The following is a 17,883-nucleotide window of genomic DNA, read 5'->3' as shown; positions in this document are numbered from 1 at the left end:
GAACTACAGAAAATTTTCGCTTACCTAAATTACAAGGCACTACGTTATCTCTTACAAAAGAGGTGAAATACCTAGGTGTCATTTTGGATGATAAACTCTTATGGAATAAACATCTGGATCACAAACTAGAAAAGGCCTGTATCACATTCTGGCAGTGTAAAAGACTTCTCGGCAAAACTTGGGGCGTACACCCTAAAATTGCCAGATGGCTATATACTGCGGTGGTACGACCAATCACCACCTATGGAGCTGTAGTCTGGTGGCCCAGAACCAAACTATCCACAGCTAGAAACAAACTGCAGCAATATCAGAGATTAGCATGTACAGCTATAACGGGCTGCATGAAAACTACACCCACAGCTGCTTTAGAGGTCCTGTTGGGACTGCCGCCCCTGGATCTGTTTATCCAACAAGAGGCAGCCTCAGCAGCAGTCAGGTTAAAGACACTCAAGCTCTGGGGTACAGCAATAGGTGCCCACGCCGAAATTCTGGTAGAGGCCATCAACTACAAACCACTGATGGCCGCTCCCAACGACAGGGTACCCAAACAATATATCTTCGGAAAAAACTACACCGTAAGGCTGACCGAAGAACAGCATGACTGGTCTGGCACACACGAACTGCGAATATACACCGATGGGTCTAAGACCAGGACAGGATCGGGGGCAGGTGTGTTCTCACCAGAAATTAACATCAAGATATCAATGGCCTTAGGCGCACACAGTTCCATCTACCAATGTGAATGTGTCGCCATCACGGAGGCAGCCAAAGCAGTGGAAAAGCGGGGCCTTATAGGCCACAAAATACGCATTGTAACCGATAGCGCTGCTGTATTACGAGCCCTTGATAGCAAGACCATTCAATCAGGGCTCATACTAGAGTGCCACCAAGCACTGGAGGGTATAGGAAAGACTAACTCAGTTACCCTACAGTGGATCAAAGGGCACAGTGGCTCTCTAGGAAATGACGCAGCTGACGAGCTGGCAAAAGAGAATCGTACCAGACCTTACTGGGTCCCGAACCAATCATGGCGCTCCCCTTTTACCAGCTGAGAACATGGCTGCGTCACAGAACACATTAACTACACGCGGATCAATGGGCGAGTATCAGTACATGCAGACAATCCCGGGAAGCCGTGCCACACCCGGATTCTCGTCTGACTAAGCGCCTTTTATCTTTGGACAGGGCATCCCTACGCATAGTCGTAGGTTCCATTACTGGACATTGCCCACTAAACAAACATTTATATGTTCTAGGTATGACCGACAGCCCCCTATGTAGGGGATGCCTGTTGGCCGACGAAACAGCTTACCACGTCATCCTGGAATGTGAAGGAGTAGCTGCGCAACGGGCAAAAATCCTCGATTCGCCGGGGTCACTCCGAGAAGCCTGTGGAGACACCAGGAGGATCCTGCGCTTCTGGAAGGAGTTAGGCTGGCTTGCTTTGTAGCTGGCATGCACGTCACGCACAATGGCCCGACTTTTTTACGGGCTAAGTGCGGAAAAAGGAGCCCATAACCATAACCATAAGTAATAGATTTTATTCACTAGACATTATTAGAAATGCATACAGTAGAAACCGGTTATAACAACTTCGGTTATAGCGACGTATCGTTTTAACGGCTATCGGATATAGCGTCCAGATTCGGCGGTTCTTTCGATGTCATTATAACCGGTTTTGACTGTGAATGCTTTTATTAATATAAGAGACGTATGAAGAAGTAAACGTCAATCGTGCGTCGGAGCTGACACTCCTTCTTTTTTATATCTCTTATACTGGAGTCTAAAGAACGCTTTGGAGAATAATTTAAATAGGAAGATAAGTTGTCACTTTTGAGCAGTAAAGCCTCATTTATAACAGGCTGTTACTGGAATTACAGTTACAATCACAATTTTGTGAGCAGGACAAAATCGTTGCCGATGCTTGAAAGGCAATCGTATCTAAGCGACAACCAGTAACTTTTTGAGTAGAGTGCTTTAAAGTTTTGATTTTAATATGAAAATTCATATCACTTCAATTTTTGATTTTATAAAGTAATAGTCTAATGTTATTTAAATTATCTTAGACCTACAAAACCTACATCAAATGACGCAGAAAAAAATAACGATTCAAAATATTTGTACAATTCATTTTCGGTTTATTTGTCGATTAGATATGATTGCCTTTCAAGTGTCGTTACTTTTTTTAAACGAAGTTCCTTAACGCGGCTTGCAGGAGGTGTGATTCGAGAGAAAATGTAACGTCATGTAAGAATATACTTGTAGCCTCAGAACAAGAACATGCATAGAAGGAATCTAAATTACTCTCATATACTTATCCTATTTTTTCAAATAGGCCAAAACCGTTGAAAAGAACGAGACAAATATTATGTTGCTAAGGTCGGCTTGCGTACACTTAATATAATTAAATGGTTACCTTTGGTCATCTTTATGATTCCGAATTAAAAAGCAAATAAAATGTCAAATGTTCCAACTTGGCAATCTCAAAATAATGTCACAAACGCGCCCACACAATTTAGTTACGTTATACTTCAGCGCGTGCTTTTCAAATGTGGCTACGTGTTGTGCAATATTTTTATTGTTAATTTTAATAAATACACAGTACTTTTTAAGTAAAATATAGCCCTACGAACAAGCAATGGCCTGCGTTACTGTGGGGTGTAAATCTCATTCTTCTCGTAAAGAAAATTAAACTGAAATCATCAGCTTCCATCGGTGAGTAAACAAAAAACCTAATATATTTGCTTAAAACCTGTACATAAGTACAAAAAGTGTTATTAATTATACTTTATTATGCTGTAGTCATATTATAATCTGCTGTTGGCCATTCGATCCAGTCATTATTAAGTATTTTTCATTTTTACCAATTTACGTAGTCGTGTTCAATAGTGTTGTGCTGTCGATAACATAGATGTTACTATATTGTAGTTTACTATTTTGCATAATTTGCCTTTTACTTTCAATATACGGTGGTGTAGTGGTAAAAGCCACATGGAAACCGTGCGCGAAGGCTGGGGACGAGGAAACTATCTTATTTTCATAGTGTGTTTCATACAATGTGTTTCATTGCAGATTCCCCACAGATGATGCTATGAGGCAAAAATGGATCGTTGCCATAGCTCGTCCCAATTGGTATTGGAAAAAACAGCACCGTGTTTGCTCTAAGCATTTCGACAAAGTTTTATTAACATTGAAATAAGTTATCAAACATATGAGACATGAATGATACCACTGTGTTTTAATTTTACTGTCTCATTTTAGTAGCTTCTGTCAAATCCCACCTCTTGTGTATCTTTTAATGCCTAAGAAAGTCAGAAAAGAACAGAAGGCGTACTGGCTTTCTCCTAGAAGAAATTCCGGCCGATTTCTTGTTTGTTACTTACAGCGGTTTCTGTCCCTTCCGAAATTTCTAACATTTTCTTAATTAAATAATCTAAATGCTAAACCATTTTTGTGTTTAGTAAATGACGTTTCGGAAGGCATGGAAACTGCTGTAAATAGCAAATGAAAATTGGACAAAATTTAGCTCGAAGAACGCCGGTAGTTCTATAATTTATTGTAATTTAACAGCTTTTTACCGAGTGCTTTTATATACCCAGACTTTTTTTGATACTTGAATACCAAATCAGGGTTTTGATATCTTTTTTTTAGCCTTTATCTAAAACAACAATTTGCAACGGTTTGTAGTTGACTGACCGAAAAGTGTTTATTTTAGCAGGTTTTTGAATTTACCATAACCGATAGACAAAGCATCTATCGATATCGATAAGATGTCAGAAGGGTCGCAACACAATTAAATTTCACTCTGTACACCCAAATGTCATAGTGTTACTTCTATGCTTGTCATTGTTCTGAGCTTGTAGCATGAGAATTGCTAGGCAACAGTGTTTGCTATCTGTCATACTTAATATATTTTGAATAGCAGTAAATTATGTTTTATTTTTATTAGGTATTTGTTACTAAAGAAGGAGAGTATAGTACCTTCAATCTCATTTTATTAATTGCGTTATCCTGCGTGTATTTTAGCAGTTTCTTCCTTTATTAAATGATGCGCAACTGCAATTGTAAATTTTGATTTACCTAAACCATATTTAAAATCGTTAAAGGAACGCATTTGTCTTCTTTCGAATACTAAATGAAACAACTCCAATATTTTTATAATTTATTTCAATAGTACGTGCCTTTATTAATAAATCTTTATTGTGTCTCGCTTCGTATTGCTTTAGTTTTTAATAGAATATAACTGAAAACGCTTTTATAGAAAATATTGCACAATAAACTACGTAATTACAGGTGTATGGCACATATTATATTACAAAATGTACAGGATTAGAGACTAGGTTTTAAAACTAATATCACTTTATTTTAATGATATAGATGATGATACAGCGAGGATGAGCAGCATAAGAACGTTTTTCATTATATCTGAAAATTGAGAAGGACACAATTAATAATCTGCTGACTAACGCAAGCAAAACAGCAGAAAATAAGATATAATTTTTCCTTCAATAATATTTAAAGGTCGGGTGACAGGTTTTAGTGTGATAAGCTTGGATTGATAATAGACATCGTTTTTTCTTAAATATTATTTAGGTAGGAAATATCTGCAGTCTTTTTTATAATTTCATAGAAATAAAACAATTTATTACACTTTCAATTATTTGAATAGGGGACCGGCCTGTGTTTGATCTTGTACATTATTCTATATGTAGTGGTTAATAATACGAAAAAGAAACCCTCCCGCGAAAACTGCATTAAAATTGGTTAAAAAATGAGCCAGTAATTCATATTTCAAATAATACTATGTGCCGAAGTGGGCGCGAAGTGGGGATATCGCTTCATCTCTTTCTTTCGCACGCATCGTAATACCCGATGACGTCACACGTGGGTATTGCGCCTCTTTTCTGTTTCTTGTTACTTACCCCTTCTACCGAAATTAAAAGACTTATAACTTGTTGATTTTTTACCGGATTTAAATAATTCTTTCTGTGTTCTAATTTATATAACGTAAATATTTGATAATAATAAAGAACAAAAATGAGTCCGGTCCCCTATTATCTAAGGCAACTATATGAACAAGTGATTGTTATAAATAAAATTAACAAACATTAGGTTTTATAAAATAAAGCAATAAAATAATTATACTACGTACACATAGAATTCGAAGCTTTGTCCCGCACCGGTGGGGCTCGATACTCATCAGTTATTTCTAAAAACTGATAAATAGCTTTGAACCCTGTTCCGTCAAGTCTATCGTTCGAACGGAACGTTACTTTGAAGAAGTTCCTCTCTGATTCAACGTGGAATTCCTTCATCTGGCCGCAATATCTACCATATCTATTATCCTCAGTCATATAGTTTGAAAATTCCACGTAATCACTGGCTGAGACAGCTTCACATCTGCAAAAAGGTTACATACGACATAAATTTTTCTGAGTTACTTTCTTTTAAATTGTATAAAAAGAAACTATGGCTGCTTTATTTATTTTAGCCGCAAAGTAGAAATGTACAGGTTTTTTCTTTTTTAATTTAAAGAACATATTTCAATGTAATTTCTGGGCGTAATGAAAATTTACTCGTAGGTACTACCTAACAATGTTGGCAATAGTTTTAATAATTGAATAAGTTCACTTGGCTGTTTAAAGCTATGATTTTTAAACAAGTTTTAAGGTTATAACCCCGAGGCGCCCCGCTCCAAGGCCTTGGCAATATTCCAACTCAAACCCTTTGAACTCAAATTTTAAAATTTCTCCTGCATACAGGCATTTTGCTACTTTGGAGATACGAAATTTTTGACAATGTCTGTACGAATTGGATTATAGATACCTATTTAATATAATATGAGCATAATTTTACCTATATTTTTAAACTATACGTTTAAGTACGTGTAAGTGTACCTACATACGACTAATTGTATTTTATGTTAAACCGATTAGAAAGTTCCACTAAGTACATACTATGTACTTTGTTCTCAAATTAATTATTTATTATTTTTCGACAGTGTCTTTTTACTTTTTATTTTACTAAAACTAAAAGCATAAATTCTTCCTTATTAAATACAAGATATTCTATATTACGGTCATCAGTTATTGATATATTAGTTTGATTGTAATAAATTTAAACAATACTCACGGTAACACTCCCTCTACATCAAAATTCGTGAAATGAAGATGAACTTTCTCGCTCTCGCCACCATGAAAGAAATATGTACATTCTGTGTCTCGAGGATACGGACCAGGCGAGTTAGGCGAAGCGAAAGTACCATTACGGAACTCACTACTATTGTATACAAAAGCGCAAGGAAACTCTCTAAGCTGTCTCCCCGAAGTAATGCCGAAATCTGTAATACAATTATTAAATTATTTAATCTATGTCAAATTCCATTACATAGTAGGATTAGGTTTTCATGTTTTAGGATTTATGTAAGTATATTTTTTTTATTCTTAGGGCAATACTAACTTTCTACGAAAGAATATGAGATTTTGAATCCTCTGGAGTATCTCGAAGACTGCGTTCCCCGAAATTCCATCATAAGTTTCGGTCCGTTAGACATAATAGGTTTTGGAAGATCAATTCCGCAGAAGGTTTCTACCTTTTCTAATCGACCGTCAACATTGACAAATGCTTGTAGCGAATCCACATTGGTACAACTGAAATAATAAAATATAATTTAGTCAATACTATTAGCTATAATTCTCAAGTTTTCTATTTATAAAATAAAATGTTTTAAGTTTACGCCTATTCAACTGGTAATTTGATATACTAGTAGAGTGATAATGTAGTAGTAGTAGTAGTAATTAATAGCACCCATGGTGTCCTTTTTTAAGTTAAAAAGTATGTCCATTAGATCTTTACCATCAGGTACAGGATTTTAAACATATTATAATGTACTTAATACGACAATATTATTTAAAACAAAAATTATTATAATATTAGATTGAATCGATAATACTCACTCCATAGAACCATCAGCAGATTTATATAAATAGAAATCTTGAAATATTAATCTAACTCTTTCTTTGCCTCTTCCAAAAAACTCATAGTGGCAATGAGTGTTCGGCGGGTAAGGCGAAGGGTAATGAGGCGATGTGAGCGTGCCATGCTTTGTGCTATCGCTGCTAAATTCTTGGTGACAAGATGAAGCTGGAACAAAAAGTATTTGCATGTTTAATTTAGAATAAGCAATATTTATTATTTAACAATTTTGAATAAAATAATTTTAACAATTAATATTGCAGCTCTGTCGAATTATTGATTTGGTTGCGTATCCGAACGCAGACTTTGGACGACGCATGCGCGAGGATAATGTCAATAGTGATTAGGGATGGGGAACTCGAATTTCGGAAAAGGCATTTGGTTACTTCATCGTGGAGTATTTGCATACTGCAAAGTATTACGTTAAGTTCAACGATATTTCCGATTTCGTTTTATAAAACATAAATAACAAATCATTATCAAATACTATGTATATACATACGTCCACTAAAAATTAACTATATTCAAATACAGTGAAAGAAATGTACCTAAATATGGAATAAATCAATCGTGGAGATGAATTGAAGAATGGAAGAAGTATGAATAGTTAGTGGTACACCACTAAAATTTGTATTGTCAATTGACAAGACTGTGAACTAAAATTTGTCAAGAATTAAAAGTTATGGAAATAAGTTTTTCAGTCAACGATGGAACCACAATCTAATAAGCGAATTGACAAGTTTAGTTCTATTTTTTACACTATGAAGTAATAAATATATTTATTTATCAGCGAGTTATCGCAGTAATTAATGCTCTGTACACATTCACGAAATTAATATAACATGATTGACACTTGAGCAATCGCTGTTTGTTTATGAATAAGAAAATTGTGCATTCAAAATCATGTCGGAAACTGTGCCGTTTTTCGTCGATCGGGCTAAAGGAGGTCGCGCTAACTGTAAAGGATGCAAAACTAGCTGTGCTAGTGGTGAGTTGCGCATAGCAAAGCTAGTAGCCAGTCCATATGGCGAGGGCCAGCAAATGAAGTCCTGGCACCATGTTGATTGCTTCATAAATGTGTTATTGAAGCAAAGACCCGCCACAAAGCGAGTGGATTCTATAGATGACATCGGCAACTGGGGGGCTTTAAGCAAGGAGGACCAAGAGTTGATATTGAAGAAACTAAATGATATGGAAATATTGTACGCCGAGAAAAATAATGGTAAGTACACAGCAAAGGTAATAAAAAATGAATCTGTTGGTAACATTTCGATTAAAGCTGAGAAGTCAGATTTTGAAAAACAGGTGGAGACGGAAGATGATAAGTTTTTAACATTTTGTAATTTATGCAGAAAGATTGCGAAAGTTGATGCATATACTGAAAAAACGGCAACAGTTAATAGATTCTTCCGCGAGGGAACAGACAGTAAGACTTTCAAAGGCACCTTGTCTTTATGGTGTAAGCTACTGTTACCTCAAGTCTCAAAAAGGGTGTACAATTTAAAAAATAAACAGCTTGTTAAATTATTCTCTAAAATCTTTAAAACTGACCATGATGATATGTCAACACATTTAGAACAAGGAGATGTTGCTGACACTATACAACATTTTTTCAAGAAATCCAAAAATGTTAGCCCCGCAGACAAATCTACTTTGACATTACAAGACGTAGATGAATTCCTACAAGAACTTTCAAAGTTCACAAAAGAAGATGAACAGATTTATCATTTCAAGAAAATTGTAAAGAAATGCACATTAGAAGACTTGAAAATGCTCATAAGACTTATTAAAGGAGATTTGAGAATTAATGCTGGCCCAAAACATATATTGGAAGGAGTACATCCTGATGCGTATGCAGCCTTTCAAGCCTCAAGGGATTTAAACATGGTCTTAGACCGAGTATTGCCACATGGAAAAGGAGTTAAACATAAAGATGTAGTTCAGAAGAGCGTAGAGGCAAGAATAGCCCTTATGACTCCCGTATTACCCATGTTGGCTGAAGCATGCAAGTCTGTAGAAATGGCAATGAAGAAATGTCCAAACGGCATGTTCTCCGAAATCAAGTATGATGGAGAAAGAGTACAAGTACACAAAAAAGGAAATGAATTTAAATATTACTCAAGGGCTTTAAAACCAGTGATGGCTCATAAAGTGAATCATTTTAAGGAATTTTTACCCAAAGCATTTCCACAAGGAAATGATTTGATTTTGGATGCAGAGGTATTGATGGTTGATGTTAATACTGGGAAACCATTACCGTTTGGTTCATTGGGTATTCACAAGCAATCAGAATTTAAAGATGCGTCTGTCTGTCTGTTTGTGTTTGACTGCTTGTACTATAATGGTGAGGTATTGCTTGACATACCAATAAAAAAGCGAAGGCAAATACTGCAAGAGAATATGGTTGAAGTTAAAAACCATGTCATGTTCTCTGAACAGCAATTGATCAGGAAACCATCGGATTTGGCCAAAATGATTGCTACGGTAAATATATATTTGTTTTTAAAGATTGACTGTTGTATTTGTAGTTTGACTCAGAGGTAACTTAAATTGTCTTGATGGTGACTAGTATATCCTGAATATAATGGTGTAAGCATCATAGTAATTATTGTTGTACTATCTGTACTTTTAAATAAATACTTAAGGTTTTTCTGCTTTATATTAATATCTTATCATATTTCAAGGAACTCAAATCTATCTAGGCATTTTTATTTATATCATCAATTGAATAAGTTAAATATTTTATCCAGATATATATTATATAAATAGTAAAATCATTTGTAATTTTGCAATTTTTTTCTATTATGATTACAGGTACTTGAACAAGGCCTGGAGGGGCTAGTACTTAAGGACTTAGATTCAACCTATGAGCCAGGCAAAAGGCATTGGCTGAAGGTAAAGAAAGATTATCTATTTGATGGAGCAATGGCTGATACAGCTGATCTAGTTGTTCTTGGAGCTTGGTTTGGTAAATACAAAAACTTATTGTTATATATTATTTTCAAGAAGATAAACATGTGATATCATTTAATAACAATGTTAAAATAGTCCTAACGACCCTGTATAGTTAAGATTCCTTGGTACTAGGCATGATGTCTTACATGAACTAAGATATAGCTCACCTGTTATATATTTAGCTATGACACTTTTTAGGTTTTATATAATTTAAATATTATACATCAGCGCATTCATGTGATGCACTTATTGTGTTGTGTAAATGCACTAGTTTTCCTTATTTGAATGGAACAATGCATTTTGTTCTATATTAAAAATCTTATTTTTTTTTCAACAGGCACAGGCAAAAAGGGCGGTATGATGTCGGTATTCCTAATGGGATGTCTGGACAAACAACGTAATAAGTGGGTCACAGTAACCAAAGTTCATACAGGCCATGATGATAGTACACTAGAGAGGCTTCAAAAGGAACTTTCACCTCTGATGATGAAAATATCACAAGATAGTTACAAAATACCCTCTTGGTTGGACTGTAATAAGGGAATGGTACCAGACTTTGTAGCTATCGATCCAAAGAAACAACCAGTTTGGGAAATTACAGGTATGTTTTATTTTTAACATATTTGTAGATGCACATAATCATATGTAATAATGAAAGAGTGTTAGTTTTAGTAGTGTTTAGTTCACCGAGCTAGCTCATATTTTCCCAATTTTTATGGAGATCTTAGGTATTCAGGTTTTCTCACAGTGTTCACCCTTAAAGCAAGCGGCAATTTACATAAAATACACATACAACTTTAAAAAAAGTCAGAGGCTCGTACCTCGAGTATTTAACCAGCGGACATTCATCTCGACAATCTGTTACCGTACAACTAAGCGTAGATGCATGGTTTTTACATATAACTGAAAAGCCTTTGTTAGGAGTATATTATTTAAATTTTATTAAAATCTGTAAATATTATTTTGGGTGTACTGGAATATGCATTATAAGATACATAATTAATGTATAATTAAAAAAAAATACTTTTGAAATTTTATCACTACGAGCCAATAAATACACTATAGGTTTTAATGAAGGAACTAAGTTTATAAAACACTGTTACAGGTACAGAGTTGACAAAGGCTAATCTCCACACCGCGGATGGGATATCGGTAAGGTTTCCAAGAGTAACTCGCATCAGGACAGACAAAAATTGGGAATCTGCAACAAATTTGGAAGAGCTCAAACATCTTTATAAGACATCCAAAGAGAAAACTGATGTCTCACTTCTCAATAAACTCGCAGTGGCAGCTGAAAACGACGAACCGCCAACAAAAAAAGCAAAAACGACAGATAAAGTAGATACGAAAGTTAAGAAAAGTCCTGTAAAAAATAAAACATTAGATGGTTTTCTAGTTAAAAAAAGAGATTTAAATAGTACAAATTCCTCAAATGCAAGCAACTTGGATGATGATGAAATGGATACTTCAACTGAAAGTGTTGGTAAGAAACACAGGAAAAGGGAAAACTTGGACAAATCAGATACATCTGAAGCAAGTGTGGATATGGAATTAGATGCGAAAGATATGTTGCCAGAAAATCCTTTGCCTGATGTCTTCAAAGGCAAAAGACTGGGGTTCTATCCCGATTTTATATCTTTTCAAGAAGACTTAAGGAAACATTTCGAGAGACATTGGATTGCTTATGGCGGGAACATTGTAAAGTCAATAAGGTTCATCGACGTTGATTATGTTGTTCATAAAAATAAAACTATTAGTTATGAAAACATGCAGCAGCTAAAAAAGAAATTGCCTCCAGATGTGAGACATGTTAATAAATATTGGTTAATAAGATGTATAAATGAAGTAGAATTATGTGATACTGAAAAATATGCTGTTTGTGTTGAGCCCTGAATGATAAAAGTTGTTTCATTAACCAACTTAAAAAAGAAGAGTGAACATTCAACGCCTTATACGTTTTTGTTTTGTTTTATGAAAATAATGTATTATTGCACTGTACTTTTGTATGTAATGCGCTAATGTTTTGATAAAATGCTATTATTAAAAAAAAATTGATGTTCGTTATTGCACTATTGCCTACTGGTTTCGTGGTACGGATAAATGAATAATAAATTCATTATTATTTGAATTTTGCTTATAATAAACTGTAACAGGAATAGGTATACTTAAGGCGATACCTCAAGGTCCATTTTCATACATTTTGTTTCGGCTTTAATCTGGGTAACTAAACAAGTATTGGCAAGTAAAGAATTTAAATTCACGTCTAGTTAGTGATTAGTTCTCGCAGTTGAAAGAAAAATGTAAAAATAATTAATAATCATGGATATTTCTGCCTTTAAAATTTCGTCATATTAAATTTTAAAGGCCGAAATATCCGTTTAGTTACCAGATTAAAGCCGAAACAAAATGTATGAAAATGGACCTTGAGGTATCGCCTTAAGTAAAAACTACTGTAGAAATATAGTACATTCGTGTTAGAAATTAGTGAATCATCGTTGTCTATCAGCAACCAGCCCCCAAAAATAAGACTACATACATGTGTTCTCAACTTGTGACCGTTAGGTTGAATATAATTTTAAGCAACCTCTACTCTGGAATACTGGAATTCCCGGGCTTAACGACTGCAGGGCCCTGGAAGGAAAGTTGGGAGGGGATATCTGGGAAAGGAAGTGGGGGGAGGAGAAGGAACCTTAGATTGGAGGAAGGGAGAAAGCCACGAAATGTTTGCGAGCCCTCATAGGCCTCAATGTGTATATAGCAACCGTGAGGTATACACACCTAAATATGGGCCTAGGGCCGCGACAAATATCCCCCTGTGAATGGGCCTGCACTTGGTGTGGAGCCTGAGCGCACAAGAATTGCCTCGGGAGGATTAAAACTATTAATTGGACTGAGTGTCGCCTGACGAATGACGATTACTCACTATTTTGTTAACGCGAATTAACGATAGGTACATGACGCTGACTCAGTTAGCAGGTAAGACAACAAACATTAATTGCATTTTATGTGCATGCCTGAGTCATAACAGGAAAGTATTTACTATTAATACATATGTTATAAACACTGTGATAAACACGACTTAATAAAGCAACTTTTATACACTTGTAGTGTGTTATAATTCAATCCCCATGAATAAGTATAATTTTAACCTTTATAGACAAACTAGCGACCCGCCCCGGCTTCGCACGGGTGCAATGCTGACTATTAAATGGATGTTATTATTATACATATAAACCTTCCTCTTGAATCACTCTATCTATTAAAAAAAAACCGCATCAAAATCCGTTGCGTAGTTTTAAAGATTTAAGCACACATAGGGACAGAGAAAGCGACTTTGTTTTATACAATGTAGTGATACGCGATTATTTCAACATACTTATAATATTACTATTATTCGAATTAAATTATAAATTAATATTATAATATTTTTGTTAACAACTAACAGTTCGGTTTTGTACAAGGGGAGTAGGTAAGTCCAAACCAGCGGTTTAAAAATAACTAGTACTATTGGGTCATCATAGATGGCGTTGGAACCCTCAGTCATTATATTTAAAAACTTGGTTTTTGAACCTACGGACATTCGTTGCGGCAGTCTGTTCCATAACCAACTAGACTTTCCCCGTTACCTATGTCTAGTATTTTCTAATTGATCTAGCTCTAATGTCCTTTAAACCGAATCATGCTAACGGTTGTAAAATGTTGCTTAGCAGTAGATATAGGCAATGCGGAACAAATGAGAGAACTAACACGTACACATCTTCCCCCCCGAAGCAATTCTTGGGCACTTGGTCTCCACACAAAATGCACGCCCAAGCATGGGAACACATTTGCCGCGACTCTAGGCATACAGTTCAGTGTGTATACCTCATGGTTGCTAAATACGCATTGAGGTCTATAATGGTTCGCGAACATTTACTCTCCCTCTCCCTTCCAACTATCCTGAGAGGGCTCCTTCTCCTTCCTCTTCTCTTCCTTTTCTCTATGCCATCCCTCCTTTCACCCTGGCCCTGTGACCAGACAGCTGTGGGTCGCCAGCGTACCGTCCACTGGCACCCTCGGTGATAACGGTAGGGCCCACTAAATCTTCCTAGGGACTACCGTGGTTGCTAAGCCGGGGATCGTTTGTACCTCATTAGCAGGGTACCCCCATTGAAAAACCACGGCAACTCTCCAAAAAAAAAAAACACGTACACATCTTTATTTTTTTCGTAGATATTAATTGGTACTCCTTTCGCCTTCGTGATTAATACCTATCGTAAAATAAAATATCTGGATTGAAATATTATTGTGTAGGTACATTGTACGTAGATATTTATCAAGAGGTGTTCGCTTAAATATTACCTATATCGATTGGAAGAGCGTGCTAGTCAGACCATTTCACAGAAGCGTTTTCCTGTCCATTGTGCTTAGGTAGTTTTATAAAAGTGTTGTACCGAACGGTATTACATGAAACTATCATTTGAAATAAATTGCGAGGAAATCTCAGCAATGTTCTCGGAGCATCTTTTGTGAAAGCATTCCTTCCGTTAAATGGTTCCATTGATTAAGTATCTGTTGCAAATTGTTGTGGTTTCTGTAGTTTGTAGAACAAATATTTGACTGTAGTTTGTAGACCAAATATTTAATCATATAAATAAGTAGGTATATTATTCTAAATGTGTTTTAAAATTTCGTTTCATTAGATATAATTTAATGCTTATTAATGAAAGATTATTTAATATTAATAAATTTAATACTATATGTCAAATTTTTTAAAGGAGAAAATATATTTCTGCCTTTAAATGCCACAACCGCGAAGATAAACAATTTTGTGCCGAGGTCTCTAAGATAGCGTACACAAACATTTAGACACATCCTTTACGATACGTTTATTAAATGCTTTTATGAATAGACAGGTCTCGAGTTTCACAAATATCTAAGAATGTGTCAGCGTGAAGGAGGGCTCCATTGTGCTCCGCTATCTGGATATTGTGCGAATGACATCGAAACGTGAAAATGGACGAAGATACTCTTGTGTTGGATATAGTTATGTTGGTGCATTTATAAATTAAAAAGATTTTAATACATCTTCATGTTATAGTTTATGTTGGAGCATTTAGGAATCATCACCAGGCTTGGGAAGTTAACTGCTGAACTTAAACCTACAGAATTACAGACTAACCTAAAAGCGGCCTGTATTCAAAGAATTTCTGTGTCGATTTACGAATTAAAGATATTAAACTCGTAGGTACCTATCTAATGTTGATAATTGTTGCATGTGATGTATTCAGTTAATGTTAGTGCATTTACGAATTAAAAAGAAATTAAATCCGTACGTGTTGACATTGGCTTTGTGTAAACACCGTGCATATTGCACGTTGCATGTTTCATGAATCCCAGAAGTATTGTTTCGGGGCCGACCGAATCTGATGTTTATTTAAAACGGTCTATTGACATAGTCTATTGATGTAAACATGTTTGTTATATTGTTATTGTATTGCGTTATCTTATTAGACTTCTTATATGAGTGAGCTGTGAGAGCTGACGAGTATGACCAAGAATCGCAAATCTTCTCCGCGACACTTGTAAAACTCCACGCTAAAACTGCTCCGTAAAAACCAATAAATTAAAATGTCCAAACCCATAATGAATTTCAATTAACAGGAAACATTGCCATACTAAATGAAATTCAATTTACGTCATCAACACGCTTCGAATATGAACTGAACAAAAAATATGTGATCAAATATCGATTTGCCGTAGATAGTACCTCCGCTCGGCCGTAAGCACATTGCGAATCTCGTAATTGCAGCTGTATCGAGGTCCACGGCGGTGAAACAAACGACTTTCGACTAAAATGCGAGTTTTTCCCGCAGACAATTTATTCCAAAGCTGGCCAGTTCACTTATTTCAATTGGGTTAAAAATTTAAAAGTAAAAATATACTTTATTATACTGTTATAAGAGTAAGAGTTTTAAATCGCGAATTTATGGTAACATACTATTTTGCATAATTTTAATATAGTTAGTTATAATCTATACTAATATATCAAACTGTAGTGTTTGTTTATTTGTTTGTTTAAAGGAGCTAATAGGAACTATTAAACCGATTTTACCTATTTTTTTTAATAGCTATAGGTATTACTCCTGAGTGATATAGGCTAGTATTTATTCCACGAAAATATTTAGCCGCTGCAGCCAAAGGCTAGTCAATTATAATTGTCATAGTTCATATTAAAAAATTATGTAATCTTTGCCATCGATATATTCAATGGTTCAAGAAGACAATTGTTATTTTATATTACTGTCCCTCCATGAATTTAAGACGCATTTCAAATAATCCACAGTGTACATAATCCTATGAAATCTCTACTTTAACACATGTAACATAAAATGAAGGTAAATTTACCATATTGCGTGGAATTCGTGTATCCTACCACTGTGTGTGGAAGTAACGAGTATCTCAAAACGCAGTGTTTATTAATGTCACTTGAACGTTGAGCATTATGACGTCATCGTAACAGCGGTTACAGCTTGCAGCTGCTACCCTGTGTGTGTTTAGACGAAGGAGTTAATAACATGGGCTTAGGACATAAAGTAAGGAATATGCAGAGTTATTTGATCATTTCGAAAAAGCAATAGTAAGTAGGTAATGTGAGGAAATAATTTTCCCATATGTAAAGTGAATCTATGAAGACAAACATAAAATTATTTACTTAATAGGTATCTGATCTATATATATTTTTTCTCTGTTAAAAAAATGATATTTTTTTATTCATTCTTGTTATGTACCTCTGAGATGTACCGTGTAGTAAAAATCTCAGAACAAGAACAAGCATAGAAGGAATCTAAATTACCCTCATATACTTATCCTATTTTTTCAAATAGGCCAAAACCGTTGAAAAGAACGAGACAAATATTATGTTACTAAGGTCGGCTTGCGTACCCTTTAAAATAACCAAATGGTTACCTTTGGTCATCTTTATGATGCCGAATTAAAAAGCAAATAAAATGTCAAATGTTCCAACTTGCCAATCTCAAAACAATGTCACAAACGCGCCCAAACAATTCAGTTACGTTATACTTCAGCGCGTGCTTTTCAAAAGTGGCTACATGTTTTGTAATATTTTTGTTGTTAATTTTAAGAAATACACAGTGCTGTTTAAGTAAAATATAGCCCTAGGAACAAGCAATGGCCTGCGTTATTGTGGGGTGTAAAACTCATTCTTCTCGTAAAGAAAATGAAACTGAAATTATCAGCTTCCATCGGTGAGTAAACAAAAAACCTAATATATTTGCTTAAACCCTGTACATAAGTGCAAAAAGTGTTATTAATTATACTTTATTATGCTGTAGTCATATTATAATCTGCTATTGGCCATTCGATCCAGTCATTATTAAGTATTTTTCATTTTTACCAATTTACGTAGTCGTGTTCAATAGTGTTGTGCTGCATATTCTGTCGATAACATAGATGTTAGTATATTGTAGTTTACTATTTTGCATAAATTGACTTTTACTTTCAATATACGGTGGTGTAGTGGTAAAAGCCACTTGGAAACCGTGCGCGAAGGCTGGGGTCGAAGAAACTATCTGATTTTCATAGTGTGTTTCATACAATGTGTTCTTTGCAGATTCCCCACAGATGATGCTATGAGGCAAAAATGGATCGTTGCCATAGCTCGTCCTAATTGGCATTGGAAAAAGCAGCACCGTGTTTGCTCTAAGCATTTCGACAAAGTTTTATTAACATGGAAATAAGCTATCAAACATACTTATGTGACATGAATGATACTGCTGTGTTTTAATTTTACTGTCCCATTTTAGTAGCTACTGTCAAATCCCACCTCTTGGGTATCTTTTAATGCCTAAGAAAGTCAGAAAAGAACAGAATGCGTACTGGCTTTCTCCTAGACGAAATTCCGGCCGATTTCTTGTTTGTTACTTACAGCGGTTTCCATTCCTTCCGAAATTT

The 17,883-nt window shown here is 35.2% G+C and overlaps 3 protein-coding genes across 3 annotated transcripts; 2 read left to right on the top strand and 1 right to left on the bottom strand.

Moving 5' to 3' along the window:
* The first annotated feature begins 341 nt into the window (after positions 1 to 341).
* LOC119190086 (ribonuclease H-like) lies at positions 342 to 1,052 on the top strand. Its single transcript, XM_037441140.1, has one exon. The coding sequence runs from the start codon at positions 342 to 344 to the stop codon at positions 1,050 to 1,052; it is 711 nt and encodes a 236-aa protein (XP_037297037.1).
* A 3,097-nt stretch (positions 1,053 to 4,149) lies between these two features.
* Positions 4,150 to 7,180, bottom strand: LOC119190014 (suppressor of lurcher protein 1-like). Its single transcript, XM_037440987.1, has 5 exons — positions 6,957 to 7,180; positions 6,460 to 6,650; positions 6,133 to 6,340; positions 5,153 to 5,400; positions 4,150 to 4,425 (listed from the first exon to the last, which is right to left on the bottom strand). The coding sequence occupies exons 1-5, from the start codon at positions 7,163 to 7,165 to the stop codon at positions 4,361 to 4,363; spliced, it is 921 nt and encodes a 306-aa protein (XP_037296884.1). The 5' UTR covers positions 7,166 to 7,180; the 3' UTR covers positions 4,150 to 4,360.
* Positions 7,181 to 7,327: 147 nt separating this feature from the next.
* On the top strand, positions 7,328 to 12,100 carry LOC119190013 (DNA ligase 3-like). The gene is made up of 4 exons (XM_037440985.1): positions 7,328 to 9,459; positions 9,790 to 9,943; positions 10,268 to 10,531; positions 11,036 to 12,100. Exons 1-4 carry the CDS (start codon positions 7,879 to 7,881, stop codon positions 11,821 to 11,823), a joined length of 2,787 nt encoding a protein of 928 aa, XP_037296882.1. The 5' UTR covers positions 7,328 to 7,878; the 3' UTR covers positions 11,824 to 12,100.
* Positions 12,101 to 17,883: the final 5,783 nt, after the last annotated feature.

The sequence above is a fragment of the Manduca sexta genome, chromosome 21 (assembly GCF_014839805.1).
Source record: "Manduca sexta isolate Smith_Timp_Sample1 chromosome 21, JHU_Msex_v1.0, whole genome shotgun sequence".
NCBI classification, from domain to species: Eukaryota; Metazoa; Arthropoda; class Insecta; order Lepidoptera; family Sphingidae; genus Manduca; species Manduca sexta.
The sequence above is the reverse complement of the archived record's forward strand: the minus strand, read 5'-3'. Positions and strand labels throughout refer to the sequence as shown.

What these genes read in the sequence shown, in the direction of transcription:
- LOC119190086 (XM_037441140.1), top strand. Translation starts at nt 342, where the DNA reads ATGAAAACTACACCCACAGCTGCTTTAGAGGTCCTGTTGGGACTGCCG.
- LOC119190014 (XM_037440987.1), bottom strand. Translation starts at nt 7,165, where the DNA reads ATGCAAATACTTTTTGTTCCAGCTTCATCTTGTCACCAAGAATTTAGC. An exon ending in TCTGCTGATGGTTCTATGGA is followed by an intron (nt 6,651 to 6,956) that starts GTGAGTATTATC and finishes TTATTATTTCAG; the next exon opens with TTGTACCAATGTGGATTCGC. An exon ending in CAAAGCTTCGAATTCTATGT is followed by an intron (nt 4,426 to 5,152) that starts GTACGTAGTATA and finishes CTCAATTTTCAG; the next exon opens with ATATAATGAAAAACGTTCTT.
- LOC119190013 (XM_037440985.1), top strand. Translation starts at nt 7,879, where the DNA reads ATGTCGGAAACTGTGCCGTTTTTCGTCGATCGGGCTAAAGGAGGTCGC. An exon ending in TGTTCTTGGAGCTTGGTTTG is followed by an intron (nt 9,944 to 10,267) that starts GTAAATACAAAA and finishes TTTTTTCAACAG; the next exon opens with GCACAGGCAAAAAGGGCGGT. An exon ending in ACCAGTTTGGGAAATTACAG is followed by an intron (nt 10,532 to 11,035) that starts GTATGTTTTATT and finishes ACACTGTTACAG; the next exon opens with GTACAGAGTTGACAAAGGCT.